Below are 25,309 nucleotides of genomic sequence, written 5' to 3' on the forward strand. Positions count from 1 at the left end.
CACCGACACGGCGGCTTACGCTACAAAGTCTGACATGCGCCTCATTCCATAATTCATATCGTGGATGTCATGCAATGATAAAGTGATATTGTGTTGCAAATTTATATGACACTCGCCCGCCATTGGCCGACGCGTTTAGGTAATGAGATTCACTAAGAGAGGATGTGCAAGAGGTACAATCGACGCATGGGCGGCTGCGACGTTCCTATGATAAATACGGGTCTAGAAACTTGGCTGACGATAAATCCACGCAACTCTTCGCGTGCCACGCGTGTATGTTTCATTCCCAATTAATGCCTCCCGATTGTGACGAAATATCGTCAATATAATCGAATATCCTGGTATAACGAGACATATTGCATACAATATAAAATATCGCCTCATAATTTTGCTATCTCTTGTTTTTATTTTTTCGATAATCTTATAATTGTTATATTATTACAATTATTATAATTCTGTGACGTGAGTGAAGTGTATTTGTAGCAATAAAAAGATTGCGATACATATAACATATTAATCAGTTGAAATTGATGGCAGTGCTAAGGTGCTACTGGGTAAAGAAATAAATTATTTACCATCATATTTTTTTCCACACACATTCCGGTGTATTTCTTTTTTTTCGCTCTCCTGCCATTTGGCTCTGACGCTATACAAGCACGAATCACGAACAATTCGCAATATGCAGGTTTCACGGCAGCGCGGTAAAATCGCGCGTATAACATCTGTGTAATTTATGCCGCAATACATACGTGCGCGTACGCATAACGTTACTAGATTATATGGAAAATAATACATATAGGCGAGAGAACTCTTGCCTATTCATCGCTCACGTCCTGGAAGGCATCTCTATTTTGAATTTAGTTATTATTATATTTATTAATGTCCGCTCGCATCCGACGTTAATATGCAGACTGCGAAATTATTTTATCCATTTCGCTGATTTAATAAATATTAAAACGGTTCCGGCTAGTTTCTGTATATTATTACTAGCTGATACTTTTTCATTACTAAACAATACAATTTTTATATCGTACCAAACTTGAAATTACATATTGTATTCTTTTTGAACACAATTTACACTAAAATCACATCACAAATTATACTCGAATTAAATAATAACTGTATCAAATAAATAATATTAAATAATTATAATTAATTTGCGTATAAATGATATTAAATAATTATAATATATACGCGTTACATATTTACATATAACATTTTTGTTAATCTTGAATTCAATAAATTAATTAAATAAATAAATTTAATGAAAAGTGCTACATTTTCTTATTTTGCAAATTTGATAATCATATTATTATTCATAAATTGCAGTTTACGAGATTAATTAAGTCGTGCTCAAATGATAGCGTATTCGGATAATCCGATTTGAATTTAGTTTCGCTTCGACAACGGTTGGGTAGACGGAAACAAGCGGTTCCTTTGATTCTGGAATTTTAGTACGCGCGTCGTTCGTCGTATATCGATTACATGGACTCGACTGTGCGCAGGTCAGTTCGCGTAAGTTCTGCTTTCCCTAATTATACTTGTTGCACTTGGGGGGTCAGATGCACACGGTTCTGGTTTTGGCGTCTTGCCAAACCCTTGACAAATGACGCCGTAATATGGCATACGTCATCCCTTTCCAATTCCACCTAGAAGCTACCGGAATTGCCGCATCGGTTTCTTCGTCACAAAAAAACTTTCATCACAAACTCGGCTCTAAATCCATCGGAAAAAATATATATATCATAGTATAAATAATGTCACGTTTATATCTATAAACCACATATTTTTATAAATTCGAGCATAGATTAATGGAACAATTAATAAAAAACAAATTATAGAAACAAATTATATGTATAGATTCCTGTATTGTTTTTTAAAAATTTTATTAATTTATGAATTAATTATATATATCGCTTAACCGAATAACAGATCGAATGCATCGACTTATGCACCATGCATTCGAAATATATGTCGCATAGCGATACATGAATAAATGACGCATTTAATTAAAAGCTAAATTAACGATCAACCTACTAGTTTCTATGCGTGACAATGCGAATTAGAATAGGGTCGCGAAGTTTACGCGTGAACATGTTCGTATTGACGTTTAAGCGTCATTAAGCTCTAACTCAAAGCTTTGTAATTAACGATCCTTACACACAACAATGCAAGCTGTCATTACACAAATCATGGTTACACACAAACGCTAGTTAAGAAAGGTTCACATTTATAATTGATCCTTTGCACATGTATAACGTTATACATTTTTCTTTATAAATACATTTATATGACATAATCACATGGCACAAATATCTTTCGCAAGAGCTGAAAATAATGAAATGCAGTTTGAAACAAATTTAATAATAAAAGATATTTAATTGTTAAATGATCGTTAAATATATTTTATGGAATTGTGCTATATTTCTTCGGAAACAAAAAAAAAAAACGTTCTCCGACAATTTCCGATAACATTTGTGATATTTAATCAAACATGTCAAGCCTCAGTCATTCGATATGTCTCGTATTATTAACCGCTACCACGTTCCTATACGTGGAGGTATATTCGCGAGATATATGTATAATACGCAATACTCTGGAAATCGACATCGACAATTGATTCGCGTACACATATGCAATCTCGCGGCGCGAGCGCGCATTCGAGGAATGGGATAGATCTGTTTACCTGCGTATCAACGATACCTATTATAGTCGATCCTTATTTGCATGGTCAATAACGGACGAACGTGAGGAAATCTACTGTCGTCCCTTTTCCCCGTTACCTGGAATCGGCGGAGAGGATTTGCGTTATATCCATCGCCAAGGGGACCATCGTATGTAGGCGAGGGGGACTGGCACACCGATAAATCAGAGGGATTGACGACACGAATGTGTATTGCCGTCCTAGTTCGCAATAGTACACAAATCTACCTTCCAAGAGAAAGAGAGAGAGAGAGAGAGAGATCCGATATAAAATTTCGCGGCATGCAATTCCGTTAACAGTGGAATGCAATTCTCGCAGCTTTCATTTCCTCTTTCGTATGATGGCCGCGTGAAACGCGATAACGCGGTCAAGAGCCTCGGTAAATTGAGTTTGAGTTAACAATTATGGCTACCGTGTCAATATGAACGCAATTACGCGTTTGTGCCACGATAAATATTTGTTGCAGAATGACAGAAGACGTATTCAATGTACAATACGTTTTCTAATCTAATAAAGTTACATAAAATGAAATTTTTTAAAGTACACATTTAATGAAGTACACATAAATTTTTTTTTTTTATAATATATAGATAAATTCTACAAATAGACGGAAAAAATGTGTACATTATTACAATATTATTGTAATACATTATTACAATACTATTATAGTGTCACTTAAATTCGATTTGTGATAAAACAATTTATTGCTATACTAGCTATTTATACTTGCTATTTATTATTATACTAGAAGCGCGCGCTGTACCTGCGCTATTTATTTTGTGTGTGTGATATAATTGCTTACATATTAATTCTAATTCTCCGTTTTTTTTTTTCAAAATCAATTAAATATAAATTACACACACACTTAATATTTGAACTGTCAAATGCGTCGCTAAGCTATGACAGGCTTTTATTGATATAAAATAATGCATAGCGTCGAGATAATCAGTATCCCGGAAAAGAGACACGCAATGTCAATAACATGCCTTCTTTTTAGAGAGAAATACGCAATTGAATGTTTATTACTTTAATAAAAAGAAATAAACATAATATATTTTCCCTCAAATTTTACTTCTTTTTTATTAGTAACATTGTTTCAAAATGTTAATTGGATACAAACACAGAGAATTTAAAATTACCAGAGTAATTTGAATGCAAATATCGGGCTCGCTGGAACAAGTCTCTTAATCGTTGTAATTAGATTAACCACATCTGTACCTAATGACAAACTGCAATTAAATCACCTTTTACTATTGTATTCTACCTTGAAATAACTTTGATTATTTCTAAATTGCGCTATTATTTTGGAAAATATTGGCATATAAAAATAGTGTTGTCTAAAGTATCAATTGCCTGAAAATAAATTTCACAGTCTCTCTGTATTTCTCTGTAAATATATATGAAAAATATACAAAACATATTCAGTATTAAATTTAGATAAATTACATTCACAACAATCTTGTTTTACTTTCCTTGTTTATGTTTTACGGCTTGACGGCGCTACAAAAAATTTAAATGCACCACTGCATACAAGTTTTGAGCAATATAATTTTAATAAGATATTATGCAATTTAAATGTATCAAGATTTTATAAGTGACATTGTATAAGTATTGTAAGCTGCCATAAATATGGCACATTCGGCAAAGGTTTTTAGATTATTTAAAAAAAAAATTGTTTAGGCTGCCGTTATTTTGATAAGATTTGTATATCTTACCACAATTAATATATATTGATCTCCACTAATTGTGTATTTATTTAGCTCTTTAATTAATAATTCTGAAAATAATTCCGACATATCGCATATTACAATCATGAATCTTCGCGAGAGATGCGACAAAGGATTCTTGTATTTTGTGATCATCGTCGTATTTCATTGTTTCTTATCTGACGTACTAACTATGAAATACGTCACCCGAGAGAATCGCTTATTATTCTGTCTCTTCGAAGAAGACTATGTAACTATGCAAGGACGTTAATTATGTTTGTACCAACAAAGCATAATTCATTGTGCTGAGATCAATTCATTATTTTGTTAAGTATAATTTTCATTATGTTGCTGTAAATATTTTATAAAAGATCTGTTATAAAATCTTCTATTTAAATGTCTATTATAGGAATTAAAATATTAATAAATAATTCTTAATTTCCTAAAAAGAAAGCATGAAGGATAATAAATTGTAAATATAAATATCGTAAATATAATATGTAGTTATTGCGCTGTTAAGATGTAAAACTATTTAAAGAGTGGAAAATAGTTGATAGCAAAATTGAAACTATTTTTTATATCTTTTACATTATATAAAAAATGAATAGTAAAGTGATTAATTTATCATGATCTTCAATTAATCTTCAACGCGAAGCAGTAGGGTAACAAGTTATGTCAAGTGTATATCTAACAGTTTAATTATGAATTTCAATCGAGCGTGAGAAGATAATTACGACGAGACAAAAAAAATAACATGCATCCGAGCTCTACATTTGCGTAATTATAATCCTCTGAAACAATCGATACGGTAATTAGATCGCGAGGAAACAGGCAAATATCAGTCAAGCAGATTATATTACATTATAATATAAACCAAAATTATTATATTATTATTAAGAATATAATAGAGTCAAAAATTTTGAAAATATGACAAATTAATATTCTCAAATTTAAATGAATAAATGAATTTAAGATTTATTTTCTCTTTTTTAACGTGTTTGCCTTATTTTCTTTAACATGTATTTTTTTTATGAATAATTCTATTCTGGAAATATGTTTTACAAAGTACAATAAAATTTTATTTAATGGCGTCATTTTATTAAATTCGACTATAAACGCGAATTTTCATTTCTCTCAAATTGGATAACTTTTATATCAGAGATGAAACAGTTTATATGTTCCAAATTAGTTCTGCTTCGCTCTCCATTATTTTGCCTACATATAATATTCCACAGTATATTTAGAAACTCATTCCGTTAATTGTATTTTACAATACAATCGGTGATGTAATTTTAGAAAATTAATAGGAGGAATATTTTCTTCAATTTCAATTCTACCTACGATTATATTATAATTAATTATCTCTTATTATTAAAAAATAAAAACAATGTCTCGAAAAAAGTTTTTAGAAAATTTGTGAAATAATTTTCTTTAACATTGATTAATTCAATTGTATCGCATTACAAAATTGACTTGAATTATCGAGAAGAAAATAATTAAATTATACTAACTAATAAGTTGCAACAGATATAATGTAAACAACTGCATGTAACATGAATAGTTACAAATGCAGAAGCAATCAGACGATTATCAACAACTTTAATTACACCTAAAACAAAGAATGAGCTCATTTATACGCGAACGTGATACTTTTCCGCGTTGTTGCACAGAGAGGTTGTCTACGGGACTGGCAGAATGTTGCATCACGCGAGGGACAGAAGAGAAACATATCGGGCGGGTCGGAACTGTTGCTAATCGCCGCCAAAATCTCGAATTAATGGCACGAAAGCTGTGTGCGAAATTCGGGATTGGTGGTGCGCAACGCCTAACCCAGCAAAAAACGTTCGTCGTGTTTCGTCCATTGCTCGCACGAAATACACACCGAAACGATAAATGCTACTGCGCTCTGGTGCATGTGCCTCGATACGTTTTATGCAAATATTGCAGCTGCATCGCTATATGGAGTTATCGATGAATTCACGCATGTCACTGTCACAGTGGCGTCGAAAGTGCGAAGTTTGCGAGAGTCACTCTTATAAATGTGCAAACATGCGTTTTACAAAAAAAGAATTATTTTAACGCTTGTTGAAAGATATATAAATACATCAGCACTCACTAAAAAAAAAATCTATCGATAAAAGTATCGTTAGATTAAACAAAATGAAAATTGTGCAAATTAGAAACTTGCACATTACTTTCTCATCATTTTACCTTGCTCATTTTATCAAGCTCTTTAAGACAAGTGAGTTCTTCAATTTTGACTTCTTCATGGAGAAAGACATTTGCGAAAGTTATGTTAATCAGAGACTCAAATTATATCTTATTGTTTAGCAGGATTACTGAATTATGATTTTATTATTCCACGAAAAGATTTTAATATAAGAAATGTAATATATACCTATTGCATTAAAGATATTACACATTTTATATTATATAAATATATATATATATATATATATATATATATATTATATATATATATATATATATATATATATATATATATAACATTCAGTAATGTTAAAAGAGCTAAAAATAATTATCTTTAACATAGATAAAGAAATGTAAAAATACATAGTCGGCAATTCTGTAAGCTTATGTCATATAATTACATATATAACATTTATATCATAGTGTAAGTTTTCATTATTTAGAGTTACAAAGGCAGAGATGCACAGATCCGAATTATATTTCCGAATATGCAATATGAATAAAAAAAAACTCGGTACTTTAATTAAAGCAGCGGGAATAAATTTTTTAAGTGAGCTAGCAGATTAATAATTCGAGAGATTAAGATTCGCGTTATTTCCCTTCTCTCGAAAAGTAAGATATTACAGCTATTAATCCTCGCGAATTTCGGTCGCGCAAGTTGCATTAGAGACTCTTGTTTCTCGGCTGTTCTTCTTAAGAAAAGTTTTCTGGAGAAAATTTTACAAAATCCTAAATTACGAAGTAAAGTTTTAATCGTCGGCATCATCTGTGTTTTCTTAAGATTTTTTAAAGTTTTTTGCGGCTTTCTTAATTATTCCCTATGGCATCACTACAAAATCGAATTTTTATTAATATTTAAATATATCTAAATAAAGAAACAACTATTTAAAAAAAAAATAATAAAAAAGAATAATAAAAAAAATAATAAAAAATTATAATTTTATTAAGTTTTTGAAAATTATATTTTACCATTAAATAAAGATTTTGCATAAAAGTGAAAAGGTTACTTAAATATACTGATAAATATGTTGATATATTTAAATAGCAATATTTAATTCATATATTTCAGCAATATCAAATATCGACTTACAGCTTATATATAAAAAATTTATTATTATTATACTATTATGCTTTCTATTACATTACCTTGTTTTTGTTTTCATAAAATATAATAACATTGTTCCAATATGGAGCTATAAATATACATTATTTAATAAATATAAAATTTTTATATATACATATACTATTGTCGGTATCGGGTTGAAATCAAATTTTAGCGCGGCTAAAGATTAATAGTAAAAATTAAAATAATTTTACATAATTAAATATATAACAAATTTAATTATGCCTTATGATGTAAATATAAAGTCCCGTTAAAATAAAAAAAAAAATAAAAAAAATACAAAATTGATTAATCCACTGCAAAATGTGTGGGAAAAAAATAAGGTTCAACGTTAACTTGAATGTATTTACACGTTTGGAAATTATAGGATTTGCTAATAAAATGTGCACAACAAATCAATGGTCAATTCTCACAATTCATTAGGCCTGAAAGTTTTCTATTTTTCACCAGTAGAAATACGGTGGAAGGAGCAGACGGAGCGCCATCCCCATTTATTGATCGCTCACCGGCTCCGCTCAACATGGCACTAGGGGTGGCGTTCATACTCAGTTTGATCCTCGTCATCGGCCACCACCAGGAAGGACCAGGATCTCTCGCCAAGACCTTCACATTTCCCGAGTACCCGTACAAGGAAACTACCAAGAATGTAAGTCGACCATACAATTCGTTGGATTTATCTTTGATGAGTGGTACGTGCTTGAAAGCTGATACAGGTTATGGCGAGCAACCCTCATTCGGGAGGGTGGCGCTTTACGACACCGGGGAAAGCAACATTGACGCTAATCCGGCTCGTCTTTTAAACGGCGAATATATGTATATAAAGACCTTAAGTCATTCTTATATGTAGAATACTAATTGATTATAAAATATCGTTATTTTAATGCGTAAATCAAAGATCCGTTTGGTTCGTTAAAAAGAATGAAAATTTCTAGATAGTTTTGAAGATAAAAAAATTTATTAAGAAATTGGAAATTATAAAAGAATTTGTGTTATTTAAAAAGAAACATTAATAATGAAATAAAAATTTGAAATCACTATACGTTGTATCAGAAATAATTTTCGCTTTCAATCAAGAAAATAAGATTGAATTGAGATAACATTTTGATGAGAGAATAGCAAAGAGAGAGATCGATCTGGCATTAATCCAAAAATGTTCGGCTAAGGATCAAAGTGTACATGAACGTGTTCGAAAATAACGTGCGAATATTTGCATTTAGAAGTTCTGATTCAAATTCATTGTGATTTATTGAAGCGAGAAGAAAGAACTCTCTTTCATCGAATTTGTTCAGCAAAAAGTAGATCGCGAGAATTAAATTTAGATCGTAAGAAGACACGATAGTGAGTTCCTTTGCGATCGAAAAGTACGAAGAAATACATATAACTCAATTAAGCGATAGAAGATAGAAAGATAGAACGTAATATTACGTTTAAAAGTTAAAAATAATCCGCGTTCCTCAAACATCCGCTTCCGGTAAAAAAAAGAAAAAAATGTCATACATCAAGATATCGTCGGGAATTTTATCGGAAACATATCTTTATAACTTGTATATATTTTTCCGGTATTAGGAGATGAGATAAAAGAAAGTTACATATAGCTTCCTGGAATAATACTTGATAAATATTCTTCATCAAAGATCGTTCATATACGATAATGTTTTTATTTACACGGTGAAAGGCAGACTATAGAGCTATCTACGAAGAAAAGGCGTATACCGTGGAAGTCATATTGATTTTAATTGAGGTTAATCTTTCGACATGCGTGAATCAATTGTTGCATTCCGCTTTATCTCTTCACGGCACAGAATATGCAAGCGTTTGTTTTATTAATACCGCACATAAACTGTAACAGAATAATTTTTTCTAGATTCATAATGTAATAAATATTTATATTTCGAATCACACTTTTGTCCGCGGCATTTATTTGAGGTATTTTATAATAGAATAATAATTAATAATTAATAATTTAAAAATAATTAATAACTTATTTGTAGTAAAAATAAGATGTGTGAAAAAGAGATTCTCTCACATCTTTAGTTTGTTGTTATTAAATTATTTTTGTTGCATTTACAAAATTAATAATTAAAAAATAGTATTAAATTGATGTGATATAATTATAATGATTGATAAATATATACTGTCGTAGGAGCTTCTCTTTAGACAATTCGAGCAGGCGTGCGAAGAGAGCGGAGCCTGTAAAATGCAATCGCAGCATAGGAGCGGTGACGTTGCGAAAACACGATGCATCCGGGAATGCGTATCACCGTCCTGTTACAAGGAGATTTATTTATTCGATCAAGTAGGTATATACGCGCAATACCAATTTCATTAATCGCGTTTTATTGCTATATGTCGCCACACACCGTATATATCCAGTACGTATCCAATACACAATTTTTTACGCAGACAATATGGTAATACGAGTGATAAACACTTTTCAGTTGGAGGAGGGTGAGATTGACGTGAGATTAAATTCCTTCAAAGGTTGCTTCATGCAGCGAAACGGTCGGCCGCGAAAGTAAAAAGAAGGAACTCGTGATAAGAGACGCAAGTAAAAAAAAAAAAGAAAAAACTTTTTATCTGAAAATGAACGATTAACGCGGAGGACTGTCGGTGTACCGTTTAACCCCTTCGGAGTAATTATATAATCACAACGAAGAATACGTCTTCTACACGGCGATTATATTATAACAGTTATAACAGTAACGCTTCTCTCTCTTGTTTAGCACTTGCTACCCCGAAAGGATTAAATCGACGTTGTAATGTGACTGCTGCATGATGTGCATACTTAGGATGTTTGGAAAAGCACAAGAAATGGATTCAAATGCGTATCATGCATGGAAAATAGCAAAAATGCATAACATGCAGTTTTGCACCAAAATGAGGATAGAGTACATCGAAAGGATTAGATTCTTATTCAAATACAATCTTTTTCTACTTTTTATATGCACATGTTACTTACGATATTATCGAAGTTGATATTAATACCGCACAATATAACTGAATAATTGTTGGCTGCACCAATATATCGATTATAGTCACTGTCTTTATATTGTATATATAATATATATCACTTCTTAAAATTAAAATATTCTTGAAATAATGTATATTCAATTCTTATATATGATATGAATTCTTATATAATATTGAATAATGCAATCTCAATGTATAATGAGAAGATAAAGAAAATTGCAGCATATTTTTAAATCTTATATATTTCACATGTAATATTATTCTCTTTTAAAATACAGAATTTAATTATTAAACATTAAGAAATAAATTGCATCAAGTTTTATAATAGGAAATGTAGAAACTCTCATAAAATATATGTAAACTCTTTATAACTTCTTCCTTGTATAAACTAATTGTACTGTGATATAACGTGATATAATTCACACAATTGTTATTGTTCATTGGAATTGTGACAGCTAAAATAAAAATAAGAAATATATAAAAATGACAAGATATTGATCCTTATAAAATGTGTAATTTACTTCAGGATTTTTAAAACACCTCTTACCGCACATTGAAGACTCTGACAAGCATCTGTCAACTCCTTATTATATAACATCACAGAATATTCCTTAAGATGATCCAAAACTTGGTCAAAAGGTGTTTTAAACGATCTAGGATTCCACAATTGATCGTTGCAAATTGCTTTGCGATAAGAAAGCCATGTAGTGACAAACTCGACAAACTGATGCGATACATATCGCGTTCTTACAACTTTTAGAACGAGATCATAATTACTCATCAAGGTACAAATGTGAGATAGTAGTGTTTTAGTTACATTAGTATTACAGAAATGTAATAAAACCATTAGACTTTGATATACCGTTTCTTGTTGCGGCTCATATTTCTATAAAAAGATAATAATTAATTCCAATATCAATTCTTGTTGTCATTTTCTATTTAATTATTTTAATAATCATTAATCCGTTTTACAATGTAAAAAAATCCATATATAATAATAGTAAAAGATATTTTTGATATTTTCTTTTTATTCCTGTCATTTTAAATATACTGACCATTGCATGAATAATATGAAAAACTTCATAGAGATAAATAACTATGTTTCCATCACTAACAGATGAAATCTTTTGCAAAACGACAGCTGATTTAACAACATTTTGTGTTAAAAGCTCACATATAAATTGCATTTCATTTATTACGCAACTTGATTTTTTCGCATATACTAGGAGATCAACTAAGTTTTTTATGTGAATCTTGAGTGGCTCTTTGCACTGATAAGTAAATATATCTTAAAGTATTAAAAAGTTTTATTTAGATTTACAATTCAGATTATCATTATGTATACCTTTATCGATGATTTTTTTTGGCAATGAATAATGAACCTGAGCAGTTTTATGCTAATCATGGACAAATTCGATCTTTCTTTTGAAAATCCATAAACGTACAACTTTTTTAATAGTATAGGATGTTGTATGTATATTTGAAGCACTGTAATTGAATTCCGATCAAATATTATCATCATAAAATATACATTTTTATGGCAAAAATATATATTTATAAATTTTTATTAAAATAATTATTTATCTTTACGAATATTTGCTTTCTTTACCTTTAAATGAATTGTGTGATATAGTGGAAACCAACAAAACATGTGCTTGCGTTACAGCTAAAGTTATGAATTTTGAATCTGTAATATTCTTTTCTAATATAATATTAACAATATTATGAGCGCTGCGTATTATAATTTCAATCGGTATTGTATGTGGTAGAGTAATATTGGCTAATTCCAAAGCTGCCTCTATATGCGCAACTACAAACGTAAATTGATAAAATACTAATCGCAATATTTAATAATAAAGTAATCATAATATTTATTTTATCTAAATAAATAATAAGATAAATATATTTTTAAATTCAATACTCTCTAGCTTATAGAATACATCTTTCATAAAATCTTATATTTATATATTGAGGAAAAGAGACAGACAGACAGATAGAGAGAAAGAGAAAGAGAGAGAAGGAGAAATTTAAAAGTTTTTTGGATTTGTTTTCAAACAAACCAGTATCTGAATTATATGATGAAAGTATGTTGGGCAGCATGTGCCACACAGTTTCCGCCACTTGTTCTACAATGTGTTTATCATTATTGTCAATTTGAATTAGATGACGGAGTCCTTTCATAGCTGGATTGATAACATGTTCGGGATAACCATTCCGTATCACAACCTATTCGCAAACATTAAAGATTGAACCTCTTATATAAAACAAAAAAATTTCTCTAGAAAAGCCAGTAAAAATATATGATTTAAGTAAATGTAATGCTTCAAATTTTTTATTTTATATACTAATATATATTCAAAAGTGAAAAATCCGTATATAAATATATCGGGAATATTAATTTCTTGTTCTCTCTGATATTGCAAAAGATAAATACTACGCTCACCAATAAATGGCGAACCACTTTGTCACAATTGAATGACAGTAACGGCTTGATATCACCATCGGATTCTATCAACCATAAATTTAAAACTTGATTTAATAAGTTCTGCGAAACGTTTGGACATTTAAGATAATAATGTAAAAGATCGATGTGATGAGTATAAAACTTGCTGATTTCTAACGTTTGCAGGATATTCGTTAATTTAATAACCGCATTTTCATAATTAGGTAACGAATTAAGAGATTTATGAGAGACAGATGTCACCTAAAATCGAGCGCAAAATTAATATTTAGTAAATAAATATAAAAGAGAGATAAATACTTACAGCAAATAAGAACCATAAAGGTTTTAAAACCGGGATTGAGATTGGCTTAGATATTGAAAATACCATGATTCTAGCAATTAACGATTCCAAAGATATGTCGTTTCTAAAAGCAATGTGAAATGTATAATATATTAGCGAATACAATGTAGATAATAGTGTACAATATAAAAAAATAAAGTCTCGTACTCTCCAGTGCCTTGAAAATGATAATATAACAAAATCAGTAAGGCCGTTCCATCATCTCCATGACACGCTACAGCATCGTTCCATCGCTCTTTCGTTGAATCTTTCAATATTAAGTCAAGAAAATTTTTGCGCAAACAATATACAAACTCGTTCCTGTCTTTGATTAAAAATGCTCTTTCACTAAGAACACTCAGAATTTGTGATAGTAACAAGCAAATGTTTCTTTTTAAATTTTTCCTGTAATGTAAAACATTACTTTCTGTATATTTTATTATTTATGCTCATATTATACTTGAAATGCTTTCATTTTTTAATAAATTTTTAATACATAAAGTAAATATATATCCACGTTATTTTGCATTCGTCATTATAATACAACGTAGATTATATCATAACGATAGGATATCGTATCTATCAACGCAACTTACGGAAGCTCTAAAGTCAAGAGCAAGAAGTACTTCAGATAACCATTAGCAACCAAATGATTTGACAAATTGTCATGATGACAATTTTCCAACTGATACAGATTATTCAGACAAAAGATGAAATTTTTGTGAAACTCGTTTGAATCTGTACGAGACAAATCTGCATCCTGTCAAAGAAATATATATAAGTCAAATTCATCATAATTATATTCACGATTGATTTTATATGCGTGTTAATAAATCAAGTATCACTTTTAATATATATATATATACATATGTATACATACTTTGACATATGGTATAATTATATTTATTATCGTATTATAAATACAAATTGACAGATTATCCTCTTTTTGAGAAATTACAGACTTCTGACTCTTTTGTTCAAAAACAAGCCTGTCAAATAGAGATGTTTGTAATACAAATTAGATTGAATATTAATATTAAGAAAAATAATATCAAAGTTTTTTTTTTTTTTACCGAGAACTGCCAGCGCAAGTACCACATAATAAGGCAGTAGCGCGTAAAATCGTGTTATCGTCATCGCCGTATTTGACAATTTCTATCATTGCCTTTACAGCATCCCAAGAAACGTCAATAATGATCTCTGCATCGACCATTTCATCGATAGTTATTTGTTGTAGAACAACATTTAATATCGTGACAATCATAAATTTCATTTTATCATTTCGCGAATCTTGGACATCCAGTTCCTTTACGAAAAATATAATCTGTTGCGGGACGCAGACAGTGTCAAAATCCACAGCTAATTTCAATGATCTAAAAGTTGAATATGATTAATGCCCTAAATACAATGCTGCGCGTGAACAACGCAATTTACGCGTGATGTTGCTATTGCTTAAATAAAACAGATTATGTAAAAATTCGAAATCATTGATATTTAAATAAAGATACATAAATATAATATATAAATGTAATTATAAGGAATATAATAATATAAATAATAAATAAGTAATAATTACATATCTATATATGTAAGGAAGAATACATAATAAATACTAGGTGTTGCATTATGTACATTTGTATGTTTTTATATAATAAATGGCGAGAGATATTAGAAAAACATACCTAACAAGTATATTGCAAATGCCTTGCACAATCTCCTCACATAGTATCTGTTTGTCTTTGAATGATTTATACACACAGTAACTGATTCTTAACATTGATTTTATAGCACTCATGGCCGTGTGATTTTCGTAGAACTTTTTATAGACGCTTATAATCTCGAGACACTCGAGAACAACTCTGCATGCAAAAATAGAATCACCGTATACATTTTTTTATTCGTGATTTGCATGATGATGTAAAAAAAAGATTTAACAAATAAACATTGAGATCATTATAACAAAAAAAAATCGCATACTTAACAAAATTTCCGTCTGAAGAACAAGTCGTTTGCATTGCATCGCATATGGTGGAGATTATGTCACATTTAACGAGTTTTTCCACAAGATGTTCTCTCTTTGACTCATCTGTATTTTTCAAATACTTTAATATTTGCTCCGCGACCCATATCTATTTCCATATGACAAAGATTGCAGAATAATAAAATTATAATTGCAAAACTATGAAAACTATAAGATATCAATTATTCATGTTTATATACGAATCTGTCCAATTTGTGTGATTTCACTTCTTTTTTATTTTTTCTTAATTAATTATTTTTAATTTGTAAATTAAATTCAAAATTCAAAATTGACATGCAATCTGATTGATATAAATGTAGCATTCGACATAAATGTGAAATATGAGGATCAAATGGACGTTAATTTTTGCAATATCAAGGGGACGAATATTGTTAAAATACCTGTGTATCTTTCGTTCCTGACATTAACTTGATCTTCATCTGTGATAATAGGATGTCTAATTGAAATAGTGATTCCATCGCATTTAATGAATTATTCGTTATGCGAGCGACAAAACAAATAATTACAAACAAGATAAGCTAGGCGCCTTAATACAATGAAGTTGCATCAATTGTTACTGTACTCGACGCATACTCATCGTATGTTCCCATACACATAAATTAAAATTTTTAATTTACATCAATGTTGATATTTTTACATTTCGTATTTATATTTATGCTTAAATTGTATAAATTGTAGTTATATAATCAATGATTACCCATTATTTTTATTTTTCAACTTGTATATGACTAACTGTGTTGCCTGATTCAGTGAATTTTATAATATATTAAAATGAATCTTCCCTGTACTATCCTATAGAAAAATCGGAGTCAGAATTAGAAAGAAACGGATATATTTTTGTTTGAATTTCTGTCTTCTTTTACATATACTATCTGAGCTAAAAAGTTTCTAATATTTATTTTATTATATTAAATATTTAGTAATATGAAAACGATATAGCGCGAATACGCGAATCAATATTTTTATAGAGTCAATATTTTTGATTGTAATACTGTGATAGTATCAATTAATCAGTAAATCCTTGACAAGAAAAGCATTCCTCTCATCATATATGTGTCCTTTTCTATTTTTAAAATTTTGCATCAGTATCTATATATCACATCAAGATTTATCGATTGTATGAAAATATACTTCTTATAATATTCATATTTTTTCAATATTTATTTTTGCATCATTTGTATTTATTCATTTATTAACTTAATTCGTTGTTATATTTTATCGTAAATATTTTTATTTCCACAATATGTTATGTGTAGAAATGTAAAAGGTTTAAAATGCTTTATTAACGCCTCGTTTTTATAGAGTATATTTTTTTCATAAAAAATATAATTATAAATGATAATTATGGCAAAGCCTATTTCTTTAAGTCCAAAATCTTGTATTAATTTTTATAGGTACTTTCCTAGAATCCTTCTGGTGAGAAAAGATTCAATAAAATAATGGCATTAATTTTTTTTAATGATTTAATCAACAGAAACAAAGTATCAAATTAATAACTAACGCTTGCAGACATACAGGATATAGGATAATATTTAATACAAAGAGATAAGAAATAATCCACGTTGTCTAGTGATTGTGTTCACGGTTATTGTGTTTTATTTCAAACGTGTTATAAATTATCATACAAATACAATAGCATAATATATTATAAATGTTAAACAATCCTGAGTAAGTACTCTACATAAGAGAAAATCAAAGTTTTTAATATCCTTTATCGTTTTAATATCAAGCGAATCACTGGAACGAATCGCAACAATATATAATATAGAATACAATAGTAATATATATATATATATATATATATATATATATATATATATATATATATATAGATATATAGATATATGAACAATTTATATATATAATATGGGGAAGAGGGAAAGGGAAGAATTAATTTCTATTTATACTTTCTTAATCCACAATAAAACATCATAAACTATACAGTATTAACATCAAATGATCGCAATTTGAAAACATTTACATAATGAGAAAATGCGATAATACACAGTGCAATGCCATTACGCCGTATTATGTGCAAAATCTATACATAACAAGAGCGAGAAACAAGAAACGATCTCGTCGTTCTCAAATAACAAATTAAAAAAAATCTCTCTTCTTTCTTTTATATTGTCTCAACTGAGATATCTGACAATCATTTTTCCTTTAAATCAGAATCACATAATTCATAAAGTACTTATATCTCAAAAGATAACAAACTTAACGGAAACTCTTCTGAAATAAATGTATATAAGTATAGAGTCAAATATAATCAGCATAAAATTGAATCCTTTTATTTAAGTGTTAGCAAGTGTACTCAACAAATAATTACTTTCGGAATTACGAGAATTTTAATAATATTCAACATTTATTCATATTTAAACGTATTCATTAATTAGCATCTAATCTTCTTTGATAATAAATGTAAAATAGGATTAATTTGACGTTATTAAATGTGTTCGATCAATTTTGTGAATTTCGCGACAATTGGACGAATCTGATAACTTTATCTTTTCTTATCTTTCCATAGTTTTACGTCATGATACTTCTACGCTACATTATAAGCTAGTATAAAAAATGTATACATGATTCATAATACGCATCCTTTTTTCTCGTAATTCACGTTTATTTTTAGCACCAAACAATATATGTGAAAAGTTTCGCGCATAAAATGTTTTGCGATAAATAATGCCCCAAAATATGCATTTCAAAATCGATATTCGCGAAAAGTCAATCGTAGCAAAAGGACTACTCGCAACCTACGGTAAAAAAACCCTTTATCAAAATTTAAATGCATATCAAAGAACAGCCGCTCACAAAATGGCGCGGCGTGAGTAAACACGTTTAGCAAAATTTTTTTTCTTGGAAAAAATTCTGTCAAAAACGACCTATCGTGTTCGATAGGTCCGTGATGAACTTTCAACATTATGCCTCTTCATACCATGAAAATGAAAAAAAGAGAATACATAATCTACCCTCTTCTAATAATCGGAACTCGTTTCGACTATTGAATCATGTTTACCTGATAAACACGCTCAATATTAACACGACGAGCACGACCGGCATTTCAACTTTGGTCCATCAAAAATTTTTTAAGCCTCACATGATTTTCGATTTAGTATGGCAGTGATAGAACTGCGATTCACACGCTTCGCGAATCATAGAAATGTTATTTTTGCGAATAGTCTATCGCATGGAACCATTTTAAAAATATTAATTATTGGTCCATGAATCGAGTGATATTGAAACGCTTTCACACTTGCAATTTCGGAGCAAAGAAGCGCATATCGCATGAAATTTTCTTTCTTTTTAATATCATAGTATGCAATATACTTTAATTATTCAGATTACCTAAATTTTGTTTCCTCTAGATATATCAAGTGTAATCACTTCAATCGTTTCTGTATATGCGATGTAATTTCGTTACTATTGATCAAAGTACACAAAAGACAAAAGTAGAATTTAAAGCTCGAATCGCTTCTTTCTCTCAGCGACCATGCCTACGGCGGGTAGAGGAGGGTGAAGTGGATGATGGTAACTCGGTGTAGGTGTTGGAGGCAGACTGCGACAACTTCTGCTGGACCACCTTACTGCTGGAGACCTCATCAACTCTATAACATATACATATATGACAATGATTTATGCTAAATATTATTCGTAATTATATGGGATCTTTTAAACATATAAAGCGTATATAAACATAAATATTATTGTGGCACACAAGAACTGTAGCAGATAACATGCGATTCATACAAAACGTAAAGATGCAATAAACGTGAAAACGGATAGCGTGAACAAAATGATACGACGATCAGGATAACAAAGCAACAAATAATGCAAAACGGACCTGCAACGGAGAGAGCTGTGGGTTCCGGGGTGAGGCGGGATGTGTTACGAGCGTCGGCACGGAGGGTGTATGCCTTCGGGTGCTGCTGTTGCTTTTCATTCTGTTTACTCTCCTGCCAGGGGCCACTGCCGACTCGCATCTCTGTTGTTGTGCCACCTTACATTCCAAATAATTGCCGAGATATTGTTTATGCACATTGTCGTATGCCGTCGTTGCGTGTATTCCTAAGTATCTTCTCCGATAATATCGGGTATCACGTGTTACGAAAATAGTGAGAGACATAAAACCGCGAGTTCTCAATCGCTATAAATATATTGTATAATACTTTTTACATTTTTGATTATTCTGGAACTGTGTGTAAAGGATTTACTATAATTCTTACTCATATCCATCAGATTTGTTAGATTTTTCTTAGACTTAATTTAGATTTCCGCGTTTTTCAAATATACATATGTGTATATCATTTAAAAAAAAAAATTCTAGTTGAAGATGCGCCAGTGATTAAATCGATAACTGAAAAACAGCTTATTACGTACTTTTTATGATTCGAATTGGTAAATTTTTTCGTAAAAATTTTGATATGCAAACATATCAATTTTTACATCAACATATATTTTGTATGTCACTTGCACATCTTTAGCATGTGTTATATATACGATACATGTCTAATTAATATCTTTATATAATAGAATAGACATTTATAGCATATAGCGTTACACTCACGGTAAGGACAAGATTTTATATCGCAGATTATTGCACATGGACTCGTATACAGTTTGTGTTAGCAAATAACCAGTGTTAAACAAGCATTGCATAATAATCGTAAGTTAATATCAGTTAATTAGTATAGGCACACTTTTTACATCAAATATCAGTACAACTCATTAACGATGAATTAAGGTTAATCAATCGCCATTTTTGTAAATTTTTCTATCAAAGAAATTAATATTACAAATAACAATATTGTCACAATAAAGGAAAGACTTAAATTTATTTATAAATACACGCCATACGAACAAGCTGTCAAATTAACAATTTAGGCTACAAATTAACAATTATCGCATTTTTCAATAAATATTGCACAGCTATATATATATATATATATATATATATATATATATATATATATATATATATTTACGCGTATTAAGAGGAAAATATTTTCGCAGTCAACGAGACTTCGATTGTGTTAATATCTTGAAAGCGCTGTTAATTTGCATAAAGCACATGTTAATCTCATTAATTTCTATTCTGCCTCCATAAGCTAATAATAATCAAACGTAAAAAAAACTTAATTATTGCGTTGTTTTATTTTGTTCTGTTATTACATCAGAAAATATGGACTTTTTGGGTTGCTAAAAGTTGTTTCAAATAAAAATCTCCGAACCAAAATGCTATATAAAATATGTTATAATAACGATATCATTGACAATAAAACCATGATTCCGTCAACGGTATAATATTTTACAGAAGCACCATATTTCCCATTGTCGACTAATAACGCATTCCATCACCGCAGATTTCTCCCTTTCTCTTTTTCTTTTAACATTTATCTCTCTCCTGTACCTTGATATTGATGAGGCAGGCCGCTCCTCGGTCTCAAGCTGTCCCATAATGGCGAACCCAGACGAATGTTACGTTCCTGACCCTTTTGTTCTAAGTTCGCCGACGACTCTTTTCCGTCAAAGTGCGAGCCGGAAACGCCAGCACTACTCGCCGGCCTGGCTATCAAGCTACTCGAATACGGCAACGAAACTGATTTTACGCGCTCGAGTTTGTATGAAAATGCGCTCTGAGGTCGATCCATTGACATGGATCGTTTTTGTAACACGCTGGACAGGGCGTTCGCCCCTTTTAGATTTCGTTCGCTTATTAATTTCTGTTCACCGCCACTTTGACTACCTCTGAAGCGTTGCGGCGAGTAGGCGGGCGAGTAGTCTAACGATAAGGCGCCTTTCGACGGCACGCCGGATGATTCATGAGAGGTGTCCCCATGCTGTTAGTGAAATATCGAAAATATGCGTCAATGCGGCTAATGAGCGAGCGTTGGGGGCGGGGGAGGGAAATGGTTAAACGCTAAGTCAAATCGCTGATACTATATGTATGTTTACTGTGAGTTACAATTACATCAGTTATGGTATTTGCGATAGTCAAATTATCAAACAATGATCTGATATTATATGCATTATATTATGTACAAACTGATATTTTTTTTTTTTTTTTTTTTTTCGAATAAATAAGAACAATGAAGGGAAAGGTCATTAATGAAAAGCGCAAGGTTTTAATTTGAGCGATTAAGATACTGATACAATCAAAGTTTCGTCAAAGCGCGACAAGCTCGCTAGGCAAAACACCATAATATGTAATTGCAGCAAAAGAGTTAATTAAGTAGTATACATAAGTGTATGTTAATCACATGTACTTTTCCTAAATAATAAAATTTTCTAGCCAAGACAATCGTACCTTGAATTGTTGTTGCAATCGATGTATCTCTTCTCTCGGTTCAGCAATCTCGTTGTCCCTACCTCTCAGAATCTGTATGGTATCGTTGATACCACTGTCATTCGTCTCCAGCATTAGATGCGCTCTCAATTGCTTATTTCTCGCATCCAATTGCATGATGTGCTGTTGCGCTTGGGCGAGTTGCTTAGACAGATTGCCCACTTTTTCTTCCAATGCTGCAGACTCCACACATTTCGACGAATACTTGGCAGACAAGGAAAGAATTTCTTGCTTTATCTCTTCCATTTCTTCCCTATAAGAAATAGACATGAATTACCTTCCGCATAAATTTATTCGCAATGGCGTAATGTTGAATTGATATTTTTACATACTCGTGTTCTTTGTGTAGCACACCGATATCCTCACGCGCCTGCATTTGCTTAAGAAATTCCTGCTTGAACTTGGCAATTTCCTTTTGCACTTCGTGTTCATGTGCTTTCCTCATGGCGTCCAATGCAGCTAGAGTTGCTTGCGTCTCTTCAGAGAGCGCTTGTTCCTTCTCTACTCTCAGATTCTCCAACTCTTGTCGATGCTTTTCTTCCATCTCGGCAATGATACGCCTATGTGAGTTCTCCATAGCCAATAATCCTTTCTCGCATAACACCCGTAGCTGCTTGATCTCTTCCTTGTACCGTTTCCGCGTCTCAGCATCGGTGTCCAATTCAGCGCTTATTGATCGTTGATAGGCGGCTCTCAATTCGTTTACATGAGCCGAATGCTCGGAATCCATTGCGTTGAGACGATGCTCGAGTTTTCTAGCTCTCTCGCGTAAACTAGCCGCCTCTTGTTCGTATTGGGTCGTCAAAGATTGTCGCTGATTATCTAATTCGCCCTTGATGTCCATCAGATCCCTCTCCTGATTGCGTTTGAGCATTTCCAATTCTTTATTGTGCTCGGTAGTTATTTTCTGAAGAGTTTCTTGCAGTTGATTGCATATCTGACACGACATGTTGTTCATGTAATCGCCCAGCTTCTTTATTTGTTCCCGCAAGTGCAAGCACTTTTCGCAAATGCTAGGCCAATCGGTCATGTTGTTTGTTGATCTGGGCCAAGCAATATTATCGACACCTATACCTGCTTTGTCTCTTACACATTTGCTGAGTTCGGCTAGATCCTCTTCCAGATAAAATAACGATTGACTGACATTTTTAAGCTGCTCCTTCGATTCTTTTTTTCCAGATATTCTATCTTCACATTCCTTGGTCAATCGTTGATAAAGGTAACTATATTCCGCGTCGAGGATCGGATTGCTTTGAAAATCGCATTCTTCGTTATTTATCAAACAGGAAATGAGCTCTTCGCTTCGAATAAGACTAGATACGAAAGTCTCTCCAGACAATGTCGTAATTGATTGCCGCGTGGTTTCCTGAAGAAGGGCGATTCTGGAGTCTATTAAAGCTTTATGTGCAATCACGTCAGCGTAATCTGTCAGCAGCTGTCGAGATTCATGTTTGGAATCAATTACCGTCAACTTGTTCTTCTTCATCATAAGTAAACATTCCTCATAAGCCTCCGACAGCTCGTGTATAGAGACTTCCATTTCCTGGCGTAGTCGCACTTGTGCCGCGTCTATCCACGATTCTAATCTGACATTGTCCGTGCTATCAAAGCTAAGACAAGTATCCGTGATCGAAGTGATGTTTTGCTCATATAGTTGACCGTAACGCATAATAACATGAGACACTTCAGCCTGCACAAGCTCCTTACTAACCGTCTCTTGCGCTAAAGCCCACGCTTCGCGAATACGTCTATCCTCGAGCAGTTTTTTATTTGATTGCCCGCTAATTTGTTTGCCCGTAAAATCTTCTTGTTCGGACAGACTCAGCGTTTCGACAGCAAGAACTTCCGCAAGCTGTTGCAGTTTCGTGTCTTTGTATTTTCGCATGATATCGTTAATCTCCCGTTGCTTCTGCAGTAAAAAGTTCAGACTTTCGCTGCGAGCTGCACTAATTTCTTTCGATGTTTCCGTCAATGCAGAAACGTTTCCTACCAGTACTAACTTATTAGCTAACACCTTAGTAAGATATTGAATATAATTCGTATTTTGGTACGTTTTGGGCTTAGTTCCGTGAATCTTACGCTTTAAGCTTGAGGCAAGCTGACTAGTTTCGACCAATTCACTCAGAACGGCGCTTTTGTCTGTTGTGCGACTCAATGCGCACTTTATCTGTCGCAGGATCACAGATTCGAATGCTATCCTTTCGGCGATGAGTTTCATTTTCTCTCTTTCGTCCAGCCGACCTTCCTGCGCCAGCAACTGCCGTCTCCTCGTGAGTTCGCTCAGTTTATCCTTAAGAATAATTTCTAATCTAGATACTACTACTCCTACTGACTCGATGATTTGAGCGCTTGCTTGGTTCTTCTTACATTCTAAGCATGAGTCCAATATTTCATTCACATCGCGCAAACATTTCTCGGCTTTATCCTCCGCTTGTGTCGAGCCGAGACATTTCTCTAATCGTCGTTTCGACTTCGATACCACTCTCCAGTTTCTTCAGCCTTGCCAGTACTTCTAAAGATATCTCGGAAGATCCGCTGACTTCGCTGCATTCGCTGGAATCTTTTTCCGCATCGCTGACCATAGTTTCAGCGACATTTGCTACTTTTGTTTCTAAAGTGCTCAGCCTAATCAATACTTTCATTGGTTCCGAACTTGTTGCGCTATCTAAAGATTTTCTTCGCAATTTAGTACGATCTAAATTCTTGCTTTCTCGTCTCTTTTCCTTTTTCAGATTAGGACTCGATTCCTTGGAGCTATTGCCAGTCGAAACGGGAGCGCTGATGCTCTTACCTTTCTCTATAGCACAGATTTTATTTTCTAAATCCAATAATTTGTCCTCTACTTCCTGAGAAATTTGAAAAGATTCTCTTCCTTTGAGAGAGAGTGATCTTCTTTTGTCTCTGCTTTCGGCTTTTGTTAGTTTCTGCCTCAGCGTTCTAACTTGCTTTTCGCTAGCAGCTAGTTTGTTAGTCAGATCCTGAATTCTAGCTGCCATTAGCTGAATCTGCGCCTGATTGCTCTCACTGACGCTAATTGCGTCTTGTTTATGAGCAAAAATTTCTAATTCCAAAACGTCCTGCGTGGCGTGTGCTTCTCGCAGTTCCTTTCTCATAGCTCGAATCTCCATAACAGCTTTCTCAAAACGGCTCCGCAACTCGTCATACTCTTCCATGACCCTATCACAGAAATATATTACGTATACGTGATATATATTTTATTTATTATTTATAATTTATTATTATTATATTTTACAATACACATTTACCTTTCCTTATCCAATGCAGTCAAATCTAAATCCAATTCGATGTTGGTCAAATCGCTAAGCGAATCGAAGCTTCTCCCACGTTCCCTCGAAGCAGAGAATCCATTTTTCTCTTCCAATTCCCTTACTCTATTGTAAAGCCGTTCGTTTTCCTCGATACCT

General features: G+C 32.0%; 3 protein-coding genes across 4 annotated transcripts in view; 1 reads left to right on the forward strand and 2 right to left on the reverse strand.

Annotated features, from left to right (window-relative positions):
• Nucleotides 1-8,257: 8,257 nt before the first annotated feature.
• Nucleotides 8,258-10,797, forward strand: LOC126859313 (uncharacterized). 2 transcript variants are annotated; one of them, XR_007688787.1, is made up of 4 exons: nucleotides 8,258-8,390; nucleotides 9,888-10,040; nucleotides 10,183-10,377; nucleotides 10,468-10,797. XR_007688787.1 is itself a non-coding variant. In XM_050610449.1 (3 exons), exons 1-3 carry the CDS (start codon nucleotides 8,265-8,267, stop codon nucleotides 10,261-10,263), a joined length of 360 nt encoding a protein of 119 aa, XP_050466406.1. In that variant the 5' UTR covers nucleotides 8,258-8,264; the 3' UTR covers nucleotides 10,264-10,797. The 2 variants fall into 2 exon arrangements, 1 of the variants encoding a protein (XP_050466406.1); XM_050610449.1 differs by having other exon boundaries at nucleotides 10,183-10,797.
• A 191-nt stretch (nucleotides 10,798-10,988) lies between these two features.
• On the reverse strand, nucleotides 10,989-14,884 carry LOC126859427 (uncharacterized; the record flags this gene model as incomplete). The annotated part of the gene is given in 11 exon segments (XM_050610704.1): nucleotides 10,989-11,600; nucleotides 11,770-11,985; nucleotides 12,060-12,202; nucleotides 12,324-12,524; nucleotides 12,775-12,940; nucleotides 13,158-13,418; nucleotides 13,480-13,629; nucleotides 13,632-13,902; nucleotides 14,094-14,257; nucleotides 14,378-14,486; nucleotides 14,571-14,884. Coding segments are annotated over 11 exon segments (2,364 nt in total), but the record flags the coding sequence as incomplete, so codon positions are not given.
• A 2,456-nt stretch (nucleotides 14,885-17,340) lies between these two features.
• LOC126859214 (protein outspread) overlaps nucleotides 17,341-25,309 on the reverse strand; it is a 189,006-nt gene continuing 181,037 nt past the window's right edge. The window contains 7 exon segments of the mRNA XM_050610241.1: nucleotides 17,341-19,146; nucleotides 19,383-19,538; nucleotides 20,949-21,378; nucleotides 21,846-22,137; nucleotides 22,217-24,370; nucleotides 24,372-25,061; nucleotides 25,151-25,307. Coding sequence (XP_050466198.1) covers nucleotides 18,998-19,146; nucleotides 19,383-19,538; nucleotides 20,949-21,378; nucleotides 21,846-22,137; nucleotides 22,217-24,370; nucleotides 24,372-25,061; nucleotides 25,151-25,307 — 4,028 coding nt within the window. The 3' untranslated portion in view covers nucleotides 17,341-18,997.

Source organism: Cataglyphis hispanica, chromosome 3 (genome assembly GCF_021464435.1).
Source record: "Cataglyphis hispanica isolate Lineage 1 chromosome 3, ULB_Chis1_1.0, whole genome shotgun sequence".
NCBI lineage: Eukaryota > Metazoa > Arthropoda > Insecta > Hymenoptera > Formicidae > Cataglyphis > Cataglyphis hispanica.